The sequence below is a fragment of the Ixodes scapularis genome, unplaced genomic scaffold, assembly GCF_016920785.2.
Source record: "Ixodes scapularis isolate PalLabHiFi unplaced genomic scaffold, ASM1692078v2 PGA_scaffold2__306_contigs__length_199485367, whole genome shotgun sequence".
Taxonomy (NCBI): Eukaryota; Metazoa; Arthropoda; class Arachnida; order Ixodida; family Ixodidae; genus Ixodes; species Ixodes scapularis.
The window spans coordinates 43,505,159-43,524,748 of record NW_024609857.1 but is presented as its reverse complement, the minus strand read 5'-3'; the positions used below and the strand labels follow the sequence as shown (position 1 = coordinate 43,524,748).

Below are 19,590 nucleotides of genomic sequence, written 5' to 3'. Positions count from 1 at the left end.
GAGGGTGAAAGCTCTAAAAACAACGGACAAGTAAAAGAAACGAACAACACAGAGCGCTGTTTCGCGGCCCCCGCTAATTAGGAACCGTGAGAGAGGTCCTCTTTCGAGGAGGGTGCGGCAATGTGTTTTGTCCTCGACTCGGGAGGTTTCTTTTTGGTTTGTGTCTGTGTGTCGTGTCAAGTAAATAGATGGAAAGTGAGGACCTCAGCTTGGTTTCGAGCCGAGTGAAGACAGCGTATTCGGAGACTGGACAGGGGGTGGACGCTACGCAAAAGTCGGGAGCGACAGCGGATGCGGCGAAAGGCGGAACGCGAGAAGAGCTCGGAGCGACTGTGCAGGCGCCCAAGTGTGTGTGCTCGTTAATGAGTGTGGTGCTGAGGAGCATCGCATGGAGCATCCAAGCACAGACAGACTTCCCCGTTTCGACCGGCGTCGTAACGGGCCCGCGTCACCCACACCACTCACTAGACCCCCAACCCTTACCCCATTACCGAGCTTTGGGAGAGAGCCTTGGCCAGCTCCCACCCCGACGATCAGCTACGACTGGTCGCGAGGGCCCAAGACGCGGCCCGAGCTCAAGGCATCCTGGACTAAGGACGCCTCCCGAAGCTTCTTTTGCTCAATAAAGATGTTTATTCTCTCTCTCCGGACCCAGGTTCGCTTCACTCACCCTCGTAAAATTGTATACCATTAACAGCTATTATATTGGGTTATACCTTTATTTTTTGTTTGTTTCTATGTCCAGTGTGGACGCCTTTTAAGCCTTTGCGGTGCGAGTTTTTTTTTTTTTTTTTTTATGTGTGAGTAGCGCCTGCGCGCTAAGGAGAGCAGTTTTTTTGTTTTTTTTTTAATTGGATTGTGTGTAAAAGCGCCACGCGCGAGAAGGGCAAGAGTTAGTTTGTGTTTGTTATTTTTATGCGTTGCAGTTTTGAGCGTGAGTCAAAGTAAATCGTTCGTTATTTTAACGCAACACCTCTGTCTCGTTCCTTGCCCCTCACCTATCGTCCGGTCAGCGGTCCTGAAAAAAATATAAATTTTGTTTGCATGGGGATAATTTGAATCTTTCATTTTTCCGAACCTGTGACACTCACACACAAGGGACTTTGTATCCACGTCATTCTATCAGTGCACCATTATTGTGTAGCTGGCACGTAGCCAGGGGGAAGGCCCATGGGGTCCGCCCCCCCCCCCCCCCCCCCCCGAAATCTTCCATTTTGCTGGGACGTACCTCCTCTCCCCCCCTCCCCCTTATACAGCATTTTGTCATGGGTAGGCCCCCCCGAAATAAAATCCTGGCTACGTGCCTGTTGTGTAAGAATGTTATTTGGCGACTGTTGAAATTACGCTCGATTACTTGCCCACCTTTATAAAAAAAAAAAGAAAAAAAAAAGCTTCTTGCCTTCAGACATATCTATCTTTATATTTTGTCATACCCGTATATTAAAAGACTTCGGTTAAGCTAAATGACTGATTCTTTTTTATTTGAAAAAAACACACATACACACACATAATTTGCCGCAAACCACCTCGTTCTGCAAAAGAAAACTATTTAGGGCTTAAAATCGTAATACTCATAATTCAGCCTGTCTTTTCGCGCAGTCAGTAACAATGACGAAGAAAAAATTCGGAACCTATTCTCAATAACACCGTATGAAAACCCTTGACCCCGTTCGTCTCCGCAGCATTAGAGAGTTTTAGCAGATCGTTTTTTGGCCCTGATAACGATACCTCCTCTCCGCTCCGGCAGCCTTGGGCATGCATCGTATCGTTATCGGGTGTCGTTATCGGGGCGAAAAAACGATTTGCTAAGACCCTCTATTGTCTATATAGCGGGGTCCGCCTTAACAAGATTTCAATGTAAATACAAACGTTCCCCCAGGTGCCGAATGATCTTCGATTGAAACGGCCAGAGACGCTGACTGAGCGGGCACCGACGGAGGAAGCGCGCGTTAGTTCCTTCTCTCGCCTCAAAGCTCTCACAGCTGGGGCAACATTGCTGGGGTCGACGGCGCCGTCATATCACGCGAGCGACGTGAAGGGCGACTCGGGACTCGGGGCGCCGTTACGCACCCGGTGAAAAAGTCCCTCACGGTGATGTCAACCGTAGGGATTTTTCCCTATCTCGTAGGGACGTTTGCTGTTCTAGTGCGCTTTGTGGGGACGTAGGGACGGCGCGGGGACGGTGTCTAGGGACCTTTTGTTAGAACGACTGTGTGCCTTTTTACTGCCACGTTTACTGCCGCTAAAGCTTTGAAAAGTTCTGCGTCACCGTGCGGCAACAATAGCCTTCGCCCTCTTGGCTTGCTAGCCAATCCCCGACGCATCTTGCGTGTTCTTCGGCGCCAGGAGACCATTGCGGCCTGGTGTTCCATATTTATTCCGACTGGTGTTTTTACCGCGTCCAAAAAATGGTCCCTCGATTTTCGCCTGGCGACGTAATGGTAGTGACACACTGTCGCCGGTCGCGATCCTGGCGATGTGCTAGCATCGGTGGCTGGTGTGGCAGACGCCGGTTCCGCTGCAGGTCGCTCTCCAGTTAAACAATCCACAGAAGCTTCGGCAGTCAATTGAGACGCCGTGACGACAGCTCCACGCAAAAAAATGGTTTCAAGAAGTATGGCTGCAGTAAGCGAGAGATCCGTTTCGAGCCGCAGAACTTGTCATGCGAAGAATGCGCACATCTAACTTATTTTCACGCGTTCTATTACTGTTTTTATTTAACAACCTTTTCTTGGACATCTTATATTCGTCTGCTTGAAAGCTGCGGCGCATTCTTCGCGTAATTTTTCTTTTCCTCTGCGTAGGGACAAGGGCGGGGACGTTTCGTGCCTGATGTAGAGACATGTAGGGAATAGTAAGGATGAATGTAGGGATTTTCGCGAAAAATACTTGGCATCAGAGCCGCGAACGTGGATGTCGACGAGCGTCGACCGGTTTCCCGTGCGTTTGCGGCGGCCGTTGTGGAGGGAAGTCGTCTGGTTTTTCGCGGACTGCAGTGCACGGTCTTTGTCGCAGCTCCTAGAAACAGCCGTGTATTCCGAGAATGATGCCAAAAAGAGCGCCAAGATACATCGCTACAATCTGAGGTGAGGTGAAACGCTTATCGGTGCATTCTTGGCAAATCTGTGACGTGTTTACATCGCAGAGAAAACGAGGGGTGTCGTAAAAGAAGACGCAAAAATGGCTCTCTCAGAGGCATAGCTTATTTCGGCTGTGGCAGACTGGGGGGAGGGGAGTGGAAGTTGGGTAGAGGGGGCAAGAAGGGGTTACGAACACACTCCCATACGTAAGAAGACATCCTCGCAGACTCTCACACCCACGGGCCCCCGTCTATCTGCCTAGCCATGCGAGCCACCCAGAGTGCCTCAAGTTCCGCTAATAAAGATTACGATTATTATTACCGGTTGATAATGCTGGAGTTGATGCATTCGTTCCTGCAATCGCGCGCTTGCATGCATACCTGCATACACGCATGACAACATCTATAAGCCTAAAAACTGAGGATAAAGGAAAGACGAGAGGGCGGGGCGACGTCAGAACGCCGAGCGCTTTTGGATCGACGTGTGTGGTAGAAACAATGGCAGCTAGCTTTAGGTCTACCCCCAATCAATCGAACCAGAGCTCGGCGTCCTGACGTCCTCACGCGCTCCCGTTTCCTCTTCTCTCTCAGTTTCTCGGCGCGTACATGTGTAAAAATCGCGGCTGTCAACGCAAGCAAGCGATCGTCATTCTTTCTTTGTTTTTTCTCTTGAAATGGAAAGGCGGTTACCACATCCATTGGGTAGAGTTCTGATAACAAAAGGTTCATTGAAGGCACTAACGTAAGTGGCAACCTTGATGATCGTTCATTTCCTTTCTGATGTAAAATGCTTTCAAGAGCCGATGTGTTCGAGCGAGCAGGGTCGGGCAACATAGACGCATTCATAAAGAGGTGCATACATGCATTCATAGATGCAGTCGGGGCAGAATAAGAGTTGAGTTGATGCTTTGCATCCAGTGCGCGCTTTCTACCTTTGATAACTCTTCGTCGCACGCGCAACAAACGCTCGACGGATGGCAACGAGCGCGTGCAGGAGGCAGTCTTTCCCCTGCATTCTTAACCTTTCACACACTATAGATATATATATGGGTGGTTTCATCTCAAATCGTGCAGGCAAAAAGGGTCGAATTTTTAATTTCTATGAAAAAAATATATGTTATGGCGCCGTTTTTAAAAACGCAGTCGCCGCAGACCGCAAGTTCGTCGGATTTTTTGTTCGCGACTTATGAATTTTTAAAGAGGCCGCGGCGAAAAGCAGTGTTTTTCACACCCGTCGTGGGTCGGATGTTTCGCTTGATCTCCCGCCGTGGATTTTCAGTCCACATTATATTATCTTTTTTAAAGCACTCTGTGGACACATTTAAAAGGCTCCAATACCATAAAATAATTTTAGGCGTTTTGCTTTTTTTCTGTAAAAATGTCAAAAACGCCCCCTTGGTCAATTGTTGACGAACTTTGACAATTAATTACTGGCGATCTACTTGGGTTACATCAATACTTTTTATGTCCACGGAGAGCCCAAAACACGTTCTTTATATGTATTATAAAATAACTTGGCTGTATAAAATATTCTTTGCGGTACGTTTACGTTAATGTTATGTGAAAACCAAAAAGTACCATTTTTGAAATTGATTTTCTCAAAAAACCCATTTTTTATTTTTTTTATTTTTTGTTAAAATGTAGATGTGATAGTTTTCTATGCGAAAATCAAGTCTAGAAAGTGTATATATTGTTTGTATGTTTTATATTTAAGCATCAATATCGTACAAAAACATGTTTTTACGGCACGAAATGGACTTACGAATCGCGCGTCTTCACAAGCTTGGAAATAGTTTTTTTATTTTTTTCAACGTTCCCACATAAAAATGAAATACAGTATTTCCACCCTGTTATATTTATTTCTTATTTAAATTTTATTATAGGCGGCAAGCTACATTGGGAGGAGTTCCAAAAAGAGAAAGCAACACTTCTTAACAGACCAGCAGGTGTCGTAAATTTTTAACGTGTAGGAATCGGCAGACGTCGTATTGATTCGGGGCCCTCATTGGCCTGCATGAACGTCCCGCCCTTTCGGAGCCAGCAGATGACCACGACCTTTCGCGCTCGTTGTGTTAGATGGGACGGCCCGTGACAGTAAAGCGAGCAGCGCACCCTGTGTCACGAGGAGTAAAATGGTACGATTGTGTCGTTGACGCGGCGAACAGTGACAGCCACCCAGGAGGAGTCAGTCAGACTATTGCACAAGGGAAAACAAAGGAATCGTTGCCTGCAAGGATGAGGACACCATGGCCTTACAATATCGACGGTCAACAACTGTTCTGCCAGCCAAAACAACGCCGCGTGCGCGCTAAAACCGGCGGCGCGGGACAGAAATCCCACAGACGCACCCACGAAGATGGGCCGGTTTCGTTAGGGATGTGGGGAAATTTGAAACCAGCCATCCGTGCATGCGTGAAACGATACCGCCTGTTTGCCCCAGCTTCGAGCGCCCTATCCTTACCTTGAAACGGTCGTGCTGTCTCTCTCTCTCCGGGGAGATCCGATAGCACCGAAGGGTTATCTATTAAACTTGAGGAAGAAAACGAGAAGGGGCTGTTTAAGTTTAATTATCCCCACCAACCCGCTCATTCTGTCCTTATAAAGGGCTATCTCTTTTGGAAACAGCAAAGCCCGGAGACTGACATTAAAACGAGCGTGTTGGTAAATATACTTGTGTTTGTATTTTGCCCGGAGACTAGTTGGGTCGAAGTCAGCCTCCTTGTCAACTATAACCGTTTGTGAAGAGTGGGCTTCTCCCGAGATGAAAAGTCAGCGCCGGCTGATGTGCTCTTTTGAAAAAGGGATGGGGAAAGAGAAAGTTTGAGTAACTGCAGAAACTACCTCGAAAGCTCCTCTCCCGATATGAAGCTTCAGGCATAGTCTCGGTTACCTTCTCGCGCATCGCCTGCTCGAATCTATTCTTCACTTTCTTTCGCACAGCCACTGTTCCTCACAGCCGTCGTGGATGTGCGTAACAGAGGGAAAAACAGATTCGAGCATCATCTGGACGCCGTCCTCCTGCCAGAGTTCAGTGTCGTGGGACCGACTCGTGTGTGTTTCTTCGCCCCGCTGAACTTAGTTTCTCGGGTGCGTTTTTGAACGTTTTTTTTTTTTTTCAATGTTTTCTTACTAACTGTTTGTTAGCACTGTTCAGTTGTTGGGTTTATTTTGTCATGGCGTAGCGGCCTAGGCGATGATGTAGAGAGCGTGTTCGCACGCATTTGGTTGCGTCCCATTTAGGGAATGCCCGGAGGAGTTGGTTTATCTTCTTGCCATGTGCGGCTGAGTTTTCCCGTCTTTATTAAATTATTGATTTTTTGTTTGTTTTACCTTTACGTGCCGTCGACTTCTTTGTCTGACTCTCCACCAGGCATGGACCTATCGTCTTGCCACCACTCCAACCTAAATACTTTATTTTTTTAACGCAATTTTCGTTAAGATCGCAGTTGGGCAATTTAATTCCTATTTATTTATTTTTATTTCCTACCCCTCTCCATGACACACTCTCTGTGTGTTTCGGAACGTTTCTGTGTCACCACTTTTGTGTATTACGGAAGTGAAAGGACATTCCCTGGTGACCTGTGCGATGTGCGGTGAACAAACCCCCAGTGTTTGGTTTCGGAAAGAATTGTATATAACATATCGACGGATGTGGTGACTTTCTTTGTCTCAGTAATATGACAGCTATTAGCTAGTCGTGCTGGTTTACTGTGAAAGATTTATAAATCGAAACAATACAACGTCTGTGCCTTTTGGTTATTCAAAGTCTACAAGGCCTGCTGATTTGGTTAGATATGTATCTCGTGGTTCCCGCTCTTATCAAAACATACATAAATATTCAATACCACAAAATTCTTTTATAATTGATTACAAAATGCAGAAGAAAATTCAAGAAAACTTTTTCACAATTCATAGAGACGGATGGGTCGGAATGTCTGACTTGGGTCTTGCAAAACAAAGACGTTTTTTTCCGATATTGAGGCCTAAATATAAAACATACAAACAAAATATACACTTTCTAGACTTGATTTTCGCGTAGAAAACTATCACATCTACATTTTAACAAAAAATAAAAAAAATAAAAAATGGGTTTTTTGAGAAAATCAATTTCAAAAATGGTACTTTTTGGTTTTCACATAACATTAACGTAAACGTACCGCAAAGAATATTTTATACAGCCAAGTTATTTTATAATACATATAAAGAACGTGTTTTGGGCTCTCCGTGGACATAAAAAGTATTGATGTAACCCAAGTAGATCGCCAGTAATTAATTGTCAAAGTTCGTCAACAATTGACCAAGGGGGCGTTTTTGACATTTTTACAGAAAAAAAGCAAAACGCCTAAAATTATTTTATGGTATTGGAGCCTTTTAAATGTGTCCACAGAGTGCTTTAAAAAAGATAATATAATGTGGACTGAAAATCCACGGCGGGAGATCAAGCGAAACACCCGACCCACGACGGGTGTGAAAAACACTGCTTTTCGCCGCGGCCTCTTTAAAAATTCATAAGTCGCGAACAAAAAATCCGACGAACTTGCGGTCTGCGGCGACTGCGTTTTTAAAAACGGCGCCATAACATATATTTTTTTCATCGAAATTAAAAATTCGACCCTTTTTGCCTGCACGATTTGAGATGAAACCACCCATATATATATATAAGGAGCGGGCGACACGTAAAGTGGACGCGCCGCTCTGTCTTCGCACCTAGAGCCGTTTGCACCTGCTTGGTCGCGCCAGCAACACCGGTATCGGCATGACGCCGTGTGGAGGTGCGCCGCCCGCAGCGCGCACTTTGTAATGCAATGAATGTGTTCGTCTTGGCCGCGTCTTCACGCAACCGCGTGTTTCTCCATCTCCGCCCGGAGTAAAGGTTTCCTACCCTGATATTCCAAAACCTACCCGCTTCCACCGTTGCTTCGCATATGTTTTCATGTGGTTTGACCCGCATGACTGCCAAGAGCTGCGGGCTCAATTCTAAAAGCGTCAACGACGGTAGCACGCCGCCATGTTTTTAGTGTGTCCATAATGCTGAAAATGCGCTTCCGCGAGATTCTTGTGGCTTTGACGGTCAAGCAACGACTACCGCATGACATTCACCAGTGCCAGTCATTAATATAGCCTATACGAGAAATGGCTTAACTCTTATTTTGTATCAAATTGTTCTTCGCTCACCCTGTGATCAAGTAAGGCTATTAGAAATTAGATAATCGCGGCTGTTTTCGCTAGCCCATAGAGAGGATCTGCGTTTTTCCCTTCTTTCTCTAATGCAGTGGTTCTCAAACATAGATTCGTCGGGGACTCGCCCAAGTGATGAATGACGTACCCCATGCCAGCGGGGAAAAAGGGTGGGGGGGTGTATAAGATAACACAACTAATTGCAACGTGAAGAGGGTATTCTTTACTGTTATAGGCAGCGAAAGTAAAAAGCACCAAGTCAAATAATGAACGATTGGAGATATTGTAACGGCTTTACCTTTTATGAAGGAAAATAGCTTGTGCCACTTGGTCAAGGTAAACAAAAACAATACTTTTTCCGGAAAAAGCAAAATGGGGAGGGGGGGCGAACCCATTTGAGTACGACTGCTCTACAGTTTAAAAGAGGTTAATACCGACTGTACCGCCGAATGTTTTTTTTATCGGGGTGCTTAGGTAAGTCGGTATTGACCAGAAACTATACATTGTCCGCTGCTACACACGATGTCCAAGTAAAATGCTACAGATAATAGGAGCCGCGTACCATGGCTTCGCTCTCTTGTCGCAAGCAGAGCCATTTATGCTGAGAGAGTTGGGTCGACGGGTGGAGCTTGTGAACCGCTAAACCTATCACTAAGACGTACCAACCTCGCAAAAACACAGGATCGAAGTCCGTTTTCGTTTTGCCACTCCCCTCTGAGCGAGTCCGCTTAAGTCCGCGGAAACGCCGGTTCGCCATTGCGTGGTCACATTACTCTGAGCATCTGTTGGACACGAGAGCTGCGTCAGTGTTCGGTGGAAATCCGGATCCAATCACGCGCTTTTTGTCCAAGCAACGGCGACGGCCCATGCTGCGTGAAGTTTCTCCTTCTTTTTTTAAGGTGTATTGTTATTGATCCCTAATACCAAAACTTACAAATAAGCTTTTTTTCAAACAGACATGCCTTGGCAAGAAAACGTTAGGCAATTAGTGCGCGGATTCGCGGTTTCTGCAACTTTCCGCTTTGTTCACCTGCTGGTGTGGTGGGAATCTAGAATAGAAAAGTAATTTTTGAGACAAGAGGAGAGTATGAAAAAAGTTAATATTTTGGAAATCGGTCCAGGTAAGTAAATTTGAGCCCATTGATTGTGTGGGATGAGCCAATGTCGTTTACGTTAACGAAAGACCCTTTTCAGTGCGATGGCATGACACTGCAGACATAAGTGGCTAACCCAGCGGAGTCATCTGCTAAGGCAGTATGGCGGGTAAAACATTTGATTGCCAGATCTCTAGTCGCGGTTGCTAGACTGTCGACATGTTCATAAAAATTCCAAAGTCTCCCCGTCTCTAGTCGCTCTAGTCGCAAACTTCCGATACTTGCATCTAGGAAAACCACTATACATGTTGCACAATTATCAATCAAATCTGACTGCACGAGCTCGTATAAAAAACACAGATATACAGGAGCCGTACAGTCCCCACAAGCCCGGAGTAACGCCACGCTAAAACGGCTTAAAGCGAAGAGCTCTCGAGGGACGTGTTTTCACACATTGCGCCGCAAAAAGAGACACAAAATTATCATTTACAAAATAATTAGATATCACCATTCTAAGCAAAGTTCTTATGACGTCACCTGTAGTTCTTGCCGGTTTTTTAAACTGAAAGTCTCCACAGGCGGCACAGAAAAAGTGATGAAAAACATTGGGTGCAGGGTCACTCTTTGGGCTGTATAGCTTGTTTGCAGCAGATGGCAAGAAGTTCAATGGTGTGAAATTAAGGTTGTAGAAGTTCACTCCATCACTGCCTCAAGAGCACGATACAAAAAAGGCTCATTCAAACTTGCGACTTGAAACAAAATAGCTACTTCACACTTATCACTTGCAGCAGTCGCCCGAGGACTAGCGATATGAGAGCAGCGACCAGGGTTGCAAAGTACCTGGGTTCAAGTAACTGGAACTCGGTATCTAGGTGCTTTGTTGTACCTGAGGTACAAACCTAGGTTCTTTCATTTCTCGGTATCGGCATCTGTATCTTAGGTACACTTTCCAGTAACTTATAACTAAGTGAAGTTACTTTTTACAGGTACTTTTCTATTCACTCGTCAGAAGAGCAGAAACTATAAATCTTGAAGTATTTTCTCACTACAATGTTCCGTGATTAACGTCGAATTGGGTACGACCTGGGAGGCATGGACTTGATCGAACGACGTTATAGCCAACGAAGCCAAGCCCATGATGTTTCATCAAGCGACACTTTATTGAATGGCAATGTTCATTTGATCAAACGGTGGATTTGCGATTACGTTCAAGTGACACCAATTCACTGAATCACTTCGGAACTCCGTTTAGCAAAAATAGTGACCTGCTTCCTTCATCTCAGCCCGAAATCGACTTCATTTCGTGTTTGAAGCTCCTCTGACATCTGTCCAAGGGTGGAGATAACTCTAAAGTTGTCTGCAGTTTCTGTTGCTGGTATCTTGTCCTGGTGGTGGCTCTCTTCTGCCAAACATACAATATAATTGAAAATAAGTTATAATTACAATCGTAAAGCAATTTAACATCGCGTATAAAATACAATTTCCATTCAATAAATTAGACCAAAATTTTGCAGCTATCAAGACTGAAAAAATTCCGAAAGAAAAAAAAAAACTTACTTTTCTCCCGACTAACAAAAGAAAAAAAGCGAGGAAGCGTAAAGCCTTTCGCTTGTCGTCGCGAAGTTTAGGTGCACATGCACTCGACACATGCGTTTCTTTATGCGGCCGACGTCTTCTGGGCCCGTCGACGTTTGGTCGGCATATGCTGCCCTTGGGTGAATGTTGCGGAAAATATTGCGAGTTAAATATTCGTGAGTAAACACAATCAATGAGTATCACTCTGAAACTGGTCATTCGTACAGTAATGCTAATACCACTGTTCCCTTAGAAATATAAATATTTATTCATTACACGAATCCACGAGCACGCGTATCAGTAACAGCACAGTGTATTATAGATAACAACGCCGGTTTTACTAAGCATATTACGTATCATGAATGTCGGTGACTTAATCCAGCTCTGTACGCGCACTCTCAGAAAAGACTGTGAGTTTGCTATTCTGCAGACCAGTGAAAGAGCCAATCACGGTAAACAATAGAAGGATCCCAGCTCAGAATATGATTTGGTCGGAGCAACGGAACTTTTAGAGTGGCAATGAGCAATTAAAACTTCATGCACATTGTCCCAGCGCACAGAGCATTTCAAATATCTAATCGTATTATAAGATTTGTTATTTGCTGGGATCCTTCGATTGTTTGTCATTATTGTCTGTCTTGCAGTTCTGCAAAAAGTAAACTGAATCCTTTTTTTTTAGAGCGTGAAACGAAAAAGACGATTAGAAAAAAAAGTCGGAACAATTCCTCATTACCAGGTGTAGAGCCGTTGAAGTTTGGAAAGCGAAGCTTTAGAAATATATATGACTTCGGACAAATTAGTCCTCGACACATGTGAGTAACAAGAAAGGTTTATGTCAGGGGTGGCCAAGCTGCGGCTCGCGATCCGCATGCGGCTCTTCGCGTGTTAAAGTGCGGCTCGCGGCTCCCTCCCCAAACCACCCCCTCCCCTGCCTTCCTTCCGGTCATACGAGCACTTTTCCAAAGAGAGAAATGGAACGCGTTTTAAATCGAAAGACAGGTTTAGGTTTGGCAGTCTTGTGCTACTGATACCTTACATAGAGTCGGACTGCTTTTGACTCTGATAGACTATGGTAGTTCGGGTTTCTTTTATTGCTCTGGAGAAAAGTTTGCCCCCCCGCCCCATTACTCGCGGCTCTTGGAATTTTCGTGCTTTTGTTCGCGGCCCTTAGGCCGGGTCAGCCTGGCCACCCCTGGTTTATGTCATGGGTTTTTTGCATAATCATGCAATCTTTCCTCGCGAACCAAGATTATACTGACTCAAGGAACGGGCCAGAGAGAGGCTTTAAGGGGGCGGGCAATGATTTTTTTACTCTGCGCAAAATCCGCTTAGAATGAATCCCTGACGTTAATGACCTATGAAACACTCGTTCGTCTTTCACAACACGCAATAAACGTAGCCGAAAAAAAATTAATAAGAACTATCAGCGTTCATTCCCTCATCTCGCAGCCAGAACAAGCGGCTACGTGATGGGGAGCCGATTATATGCCTCCAATGTTGATCACAGCCACGCGCTGGGGCTTGGAAAAGCACGGGACACGCGCTAAGCTCCAGGAGCTATCGGACACGGGCCGCTAGCCGAATGCTTGTCGAGCTATAGATTATAACGAGCCCAATTTGAGTGCGCGCGCAATACTCGGGTTCAATCTATCAGCCGCATACAAATATCGTGACTATGCCGACACAGCGACCCCCACGCAACGTCATCAATTTTCTTGCGAAGGAGAGATTGAAAGAAAACGTTCGCTTTCCTCCTTAAAATTACATCGCGACAAGGTAATTTCTTGGTATGTTGCGTGCGAGTATGTTTGGGCCGCACTAGTAAAATTCGAAATCGTTTAAAGTGAAAAAAAAAATTCAATTTTGTATTGTTGCGTTTCCCCTTGAAATGTGTTGTATGTACGTTTAGAAATGGGGAAATAATTTTGTCTTGAAGTGGCGTTGGGTGACTCCCCACTGTAGACGGGCAATTTCGGTGCGGTACGCTTGGCATACTGACTGAATTCTTGAGTAACGCAAGGTGTGACTTATTGTAACGGACTTCATTCTTCTTTGCTTCGTAATTGGCTCTTCGGCTTTCTTCTTTTGGTAAATGCGACCTTCTCATTGGCTGCGGAGTGATAATAAGGGGCTCGGAACTAGACACGTTCTGAGTTTCTTAAATTCCCAGTGAATATAAATCAACACTTGCTTTTATCCTTCTCAACAGAAGAGTCATCTTGTCACAAATACTCAGCCTGGCCTAAAAGTTCTACATTGGCCACCTTTTTCTTCTTTTTTTAGGAGATACCATGTCATCCCCCCTCCTACCGCACGTGTCCGATGGATCACGGCCGAAATCCAACGATGGGTCGACAGAGCTTTCACAGCATCGGCAGAACAACTCAGTTCCCGAACACTCCGAAGATAGGCCGCAGAACAGCCCGGAAGAGGCGGAAAAGTCTCCCAAGCCATCGTCTGTCTGCGAGAAGCTAAGGGGCTCAGTCTGGGGCCTGACTTACGTCTATCAGACATTTTGGATCGCAGCTATCAACTCTCTACTCGCGCCTTTTTTTCCAGCCCTCGTAAGTGTACGCAATGCGAGGTCGAAATTCTAACTTGATAAATCGGCGGGATTCCACCGCACAAAAAAATATTTACGCACTAAAATAACCCGTAAAAATCAGAGACTTGGCTTCTATCGTTTCGCAAAGACGTCTTTCACTGGTCAAATTAACATACTAAAATTTCAATTTTATACTCCGAATATAACTAAAACGATAATTCGTAAACTGAATTTCTCAGTGGTGGAGAGCCCTATTGAAAATCGCTCTGAGGGGACTTCAGGAATTCTTTAAAGGGTGTGAAGGGGACTTCAGGAATTCTTGTGATGTTTGAAAGGTGCACCGATATTTCCTGGTGGGTTCGTTGGCCCCGTCAGAGGCTCTCCCGAAATGTCTGAAGTCCCCTTTACAATGCCTTGAAATGTCTGAAATCCTGTCAAGAACTTTTCTAATGGGGTCGGGAAAACCTTCAGGCTTCTTGAGATGTCTGTGGGCAACGACCTAGGTGGAGAAAACACATGTCGCAGAATTAGAACGTAGCTACGTATTGTTCACAAGGGGAAAACAAATAATTATCTGGAGAATGTCGATCATATGTGTGCACGGTCAGTTTTTTATTACTGCTCTTCTATCAAACACAGCTGGGCTCCTCGACCCGTCTGTCACTGGCCGGGTCTTCGGTCGCCAAGGGGGTTACGGGTTCGATCGCCCCATGTGGAGAATTGACAAGGCGCGGCCCGAGTGTTGTTGGCCGAGCGGCGTTTTGAGGCGAACAAGCTTTACTTGTTGCACTAATAATAATAAAAAAGGGCAAGCCGAGAGCAGCGCGTTGCCCAAATTCAGGGACGCTGGGGAGATTCCGAGGACGAAGCGGCAGCGACTCGTGCCGGGAACCGTTTTCCCCGCGGGGGACAGTCCCCAAAAAGGGAAAAAAAATAAACAAAACCATTTTGCTTTTCACCAGAGTCGGAAGTCCTCTCTTTTTCGTCGTCGCCAAAAACACGAACAGGCAACTCAAATCCCCCCCCCCCCCTTTTACGATGCCTACACACACACACTGCGCTTCTCTCCGCCCGGCAATGGGGAGAGGGTGCAATACCGCCAGTTCCGGACAGCACGCTTCTCCAATGGTCGGCGGGAGAGAGTGGTGTGAGGAAGCCGAAGAAGTCAGGAGGCCGCTATAGCCATTTTCTTTCGGCTCGTGGGCGGTTTGTTTCTCACCGCCATGGAGATCTGGAACGGACCGGTTTCCTACATCCAGAAAGGTAAGCACTGCTTTGAGGGCTCGCCCCTTGGTCTGTTTTAATCCGTGCCGTTTCTTCCTTGGTTCCGCAGGTGAACCCCAGTTCGGCGTTGGCCGCCTTCAGCACCGCTCGAGCGCCATCGTGTTCAGCGCATTCAAGGAGATGGTGGCCGGTGTCGGCCTACTCGCAGTGCCTGCGCACCGGGATCATAACACTGTGGGTCCTGGGATCCTGGGACGGTGGATGACGGCCGCTGTCCCGCCTTGTTCCTTGCGCCTCTTCGTCCGACCGGCCTCATATGCATCCAGCCAGCGAAAAATACGCCGAAGACGCCGGCCCGACGACATCGTGGACGAAACCGTGACTGTGCTCGGAATTTCTCAACGGTGACGGGATCTGCTTGCGATTTCGTGGTTTTCGCTAAACGTGCTTACTGAGACTGTGTATGTGTACGTGAGGTGCACCTGCTCCGTTTTATTAGCTGAACTACCGTACATCAAGAATTTACCCAACGGTACTGTGAGTACTTTGAAAGATATTTTTCGTTGTGTTAAAGTAGTTGTTCCTATTTGATATGATCTCTTTCGTCGACAGCTGCTTGCGCCCGGGGCCCGGGTTTGAACAAGCGGTGGTTTTTATCGCTTTTTGAGTTTTAATGCGCATGTAAAACGAAATGTTCGCAATAAATTTTCAATAACGTTTTGAACTGAATTTTTGTCTGGTTCACAGTCATTTGGGCGTCTAAAGGGTTGATGGGCTAAGAGGTTTGGGTTGAAGAGCTGTGGGGCTGGAGGGTTTTTTCTGAGGGGTATACCTGAAGGGTATTTTTGAAGGGTTTTGAAGGCCTGTGCGGTCCCATAATCCTTCAAGGCTGATGGGCCCTTTAGAATTATTTTCAATAGGGAGGCCACCGCATGGAAGGAGAGCGAACGACGGCCATGTTTTCCAAGTTTATTGAGAGAGGCGCCCTCTCTCAATAAGCTAATGCCGTTAAGCCTAAACGTCAAGCCACGGAGTGGGCGCAGGGTGACGGACTTCGCAAGAACCCTCTTTCAAGCGCGCGTTTCAGTTCGTGTTTCTGATATCTGCGAAAACGCAAGCTGATAATTCAATTCTCAGGTCGAGTTCTCAGCACGGCGAGCGTCAGGCAATAGTGGTGATTAAAAAAATACGCTACATACCGCTTTACAGATCAGTTACCCTTATTATAAATTTTTCCTTGCTTTTAGCATCCGCTTCCGCAGACTGACTCGTCTCAAAAGACACGAGAGGCGCCGGCATATGACGGTGAGCGCAGGCATGTGCGCTCGCCGTCATATGCTGGCGAAATTTCACCTCTCGTGTCTCTTGAGACGAATCAGGTGAGCGCACATGCCTGCGCTCACCCGTGCTTGCCGGCATTTGTGTCGCCATCTTTGAATAACTTGGGAAATATGGCCTGAAATGAGAGTTACTGCGCAGGCGAGCAGGTGAATGATCACAGCGAAAAAAAAACTCGAGACAAGGAACGAAAAATTAGATACGATTTTGTGTTTGTCCCCCTTCTTTCGTTCCTTGTCTCGAGGTGCTTTTCACATCAAATATGGCCGTCGTTCGTTTTCCCTCCGACAGCTGCCGCTCCATCATCGAAAAAATCAGTTTTTGAATTATCATTTTAATTATATTAAGGGTAGAGAATGGAATATTTAGTGTGTTCATTATACCAGTAAAAAGACGTATTTGAGAAAAGTCACATGTTGATATATTAAGTGTCGCATTTTTATGGGCTATTTAGGTGCGTACCGTTTTGGGGGGCCACGATTTGGTGGCCGTTGTTTTAACAAATTATAATAATTTTAAAATATATATTTCGAATTTGAAACATATCGTCGTCCGACGTAGTTGCGAGGAGGTGTATGGGTTCGATGGAGAGGGTGTTGATGATCGAAACATACCTTCGGTTATATGTTATCAATCTCTCAGAAACGTTAGGGCGCACGAGTGTGACTCGATTATTGACAAACTAGTTAACTACATATGACTCTTTTTTTTTTTTTATTTGAATTTATCTTACGGTGCAAACTTGATCAGAGATTTCTCAAAAAAAAAAAAAAATTACGCCATTATTATTCTCAAATTTGCAGCTACGTAACGTCCACCTCGCGGTAGTCGCTGAAATTCAGGTATACCGAAATTCTTGCACCGAAGAAAGTCAGCGGCCGATTCGTGAATGGACGGCCAGTAATCTGGGTCACCGGATTGCAGCGAGGGCGCGTCACCTTCCGCAACCTGTTTGAACTAGTTGCTTTCGGTGCTTCTATTTTCCCTTTAGTTTCCGTATGACTACGGCCACCAGACAGCCTTAAATCTCCACTCACGTGTGCTAAGGAGGATGTCCTAATTCTAAAATATTTTGCCGAGCTCTGATTGGCTCAGATTGGAAGGATCGTGAGTAGACGTCAAGGCAGCTAGCATTGAGGTCTACGCGCTATCCTTCCAATCAGGGCTCGGCGTTCCGATGTCACCGCAAGCCCTGCGCAAGAAGCAGACGAACTTGCGCTCCGCATAGTTTGCTAACTGTCATGTTACACTCGTTCCCTGACGTTTTGACAGTCATCTAAATAACCCAGAAGAAAACGTTTATTAATACTTAGTGCCTCTTTTATATAGTATTCGGTGGCCACATTGAAGAAGTGACACCGTTGTTGATTCTTTATAGAACAGGTGGCGACTTACTGCTTCAATGTTCTGTTCATATGGACTTGCTTAGTGCTGCTGTGACAGGACAGAAAATGTTAAGAACAAATCGTGTTACGCTGGCCGTGTATGCTGAGTGCAGTGGCAGAAAGATACTGAATGGTAAAGCGAAGCCTCAGTTATAAGTTAATCAGTGTTTGAGGACTCAACTCCTTAGTACCAAATTAAGTATATTTATCTGCCAAAAATAATTTTGTTGACAGGCGGCTTCAAGAGGAAACAACACGTGGTTGTTTGGTGCCACGTTTTCGGTGTTCCACGTCTTGATGCTGCCGGGGAGCTTTCTGGCCGAAATTCTGGTATGTCATTGTTTGGTTATATTGAAGTACACAATATTTGCTTGTAGCGTACGCATTCTTGTCATGTCACGACAGACACTAAATGGATACATTTTCACACGCCAACTGCTCTCGGCCGCGTGTTCTTTTAAGGTCATCTATATCTGCGCAATTAAAGTCAACATTTCGGCAATCAAAACAATTTTTTAAAAAAATCTCATAAAGTGTTATTATTGTTGTTCTCATTTATTTACAGCTTATAATTTATCAAATATTATTGGAGTGGCGAGCGGTGATGCGTGATCGGCCTGAGGCTTGAAGACACTGGCGTCCGGTAGAAAGAGTGAGGGTAGCAGACGTTAGTATTATGATGCTTGGAGCGCGTCTCCGACTGGTGTGCGTACCGCGTCCAGAAAAGTAGTCCCTCAATTTCCGCCTGATGACGTCATACAAGTATCGTGCATTCGCCGACCGCGATCCTGGCGGTGTGACAACAGTGGAGGTGGATACGGCAGATGCTTGCTCTGATGTAAGTTGCTGTGCTGCCGCCGGCCGTCAGTGGACGGAGACCAAAGCAGAAGAAGGAGAGAACGCTGTGACGAGAGAGACCGTTGCGTCCACTCGTCCTTTTGGCCAGACTTCTTACGATCAACCACCAGAATCGTGACACCCGACAGTACGAGACAACACGGCTCCCTTGAGACAATGTTTTGCCCCATCGGAATCCCTTTCAATGCACGGTCAGGAAGGGCGGTAAATACACCAATCGGAGAAGCGTCCCTGTCACCGTAGAAAGTATCTCACTCTTTTATATAGTACATCTCGTACGGCTTGTGAGGGGTTCTTCCTGATGATTTTTTTTTTCAACGTCCCTCTTTGAATAACTTAGCAGCAAAAATGAGCACGTCGTGAAATTGAAGGCACATACTTAAAAGCGTATTGTGCACACAATTCATCACCCGTGTGCGTTACACAAACATACATCAAAACGTACTAGTGAGACGCTCACCCTCAAAAGACGCCAGAATGGTTTTAATTAAATACCATCGAATCACTGCCTTAAATAAAAATGAATCCCTGTGAAAATTCTCTTCGCCCTTTTCTAACTTAAGTACTCAAAACATCGCGTCGAAAGGTATCAAAGATACGCTATCTGTAGCTCCAAAATTTAGATGCATGCCTTAAGCTTCGTTGTGGGATCGCTACTCTTGACAATAGTTTATGAACAATTTTGGCATCTTGGGTTTGTTTATATTGATTCGTATAGAATGTGGGTCATGATATATATAATGAGGAAAATTAATTCTTGACATACGCTGCCGTAAAGCACAAAGACGTGAATTAAAACAATGTTTTTTTTTATTCATTATGTTTGTATGTGATGGTGTTTCAGATAATCAAAAAATCACTGAAGTTTGCCTATCTGATAGCAGTTACAGGTTTTACTATCTACGCTTCTCTTTGTGGGTGAGTTCAAACGCAACAAACTGCGAGCTCTCTACTCTCCGTATTAATGTAATCATGGGCACTGCAGAAGCGTGTTAAGGTGCAGCCTGTTAACCTTGTTTTGGGGGAGCATTCTATCCACTGTATTGCCTACTTTGTAATAAAGTGACCACATATAGTAGCTTATATTTTGTAAATGCAACAGCCAGAGAAATGCTATATGCAGGGTGCTCACTAGATGCAAAAAAATTAAAAAAACGCCGCTTGACATAAAGAAAGATCCTTCGTGGTAACCTAGTTTTTTGGCGACGGACGTCAAGTGGAGAGTGGAAAGTGAAGTTTCGTTAATAAACAATCTAAAATTCACCCTAACATCTTGAATGTGTACCCTCGCTAGCACATTTCAATGAGAACTTT

At 45.4% G+C, this 19,590-nt stretch overlaps 1 protein-coding gene across 4 annotated transcripts in view; it reads left to right on the top strand.

The window, feature by feature from the left end:
• Positions 1-2,886: 2,886 nt before the first annotated feature.
• The window catches only part of LOC8025860, a 41,422-nt gene continuing 24,718 nt past the window's right edge, over positions 2,887-19,590 (top strand). For 2 of the 4 annotated variants that reach the window (XM_040219166.3, XM_040219165.3), the window contains exons 1-4: positions 2,887-3,086; positions 13,210-13,490; positions 17,653-17,748; positions 19,121-19,194. In XM_040219166.3, the coding sequence (XP_040075100.1) occupies positions 13,218-13,490; positions 17,653-17,748; positions 19,121-19,194 (443 nt within the window). In that variant the 5' untranslated portion in view covers positions 2,887-3,086; positions 13,210-13,217. Of the gene's footprint in view, positions 3,087-13,209; positions 13,491-17,652; positions 17,749-19,120; positions 19,195-19,590 lie in introns of those variants that run through there. The other 2 variants (XM_040219168.3, XM_042291832.1) reach the window with 1 other exon arrangement.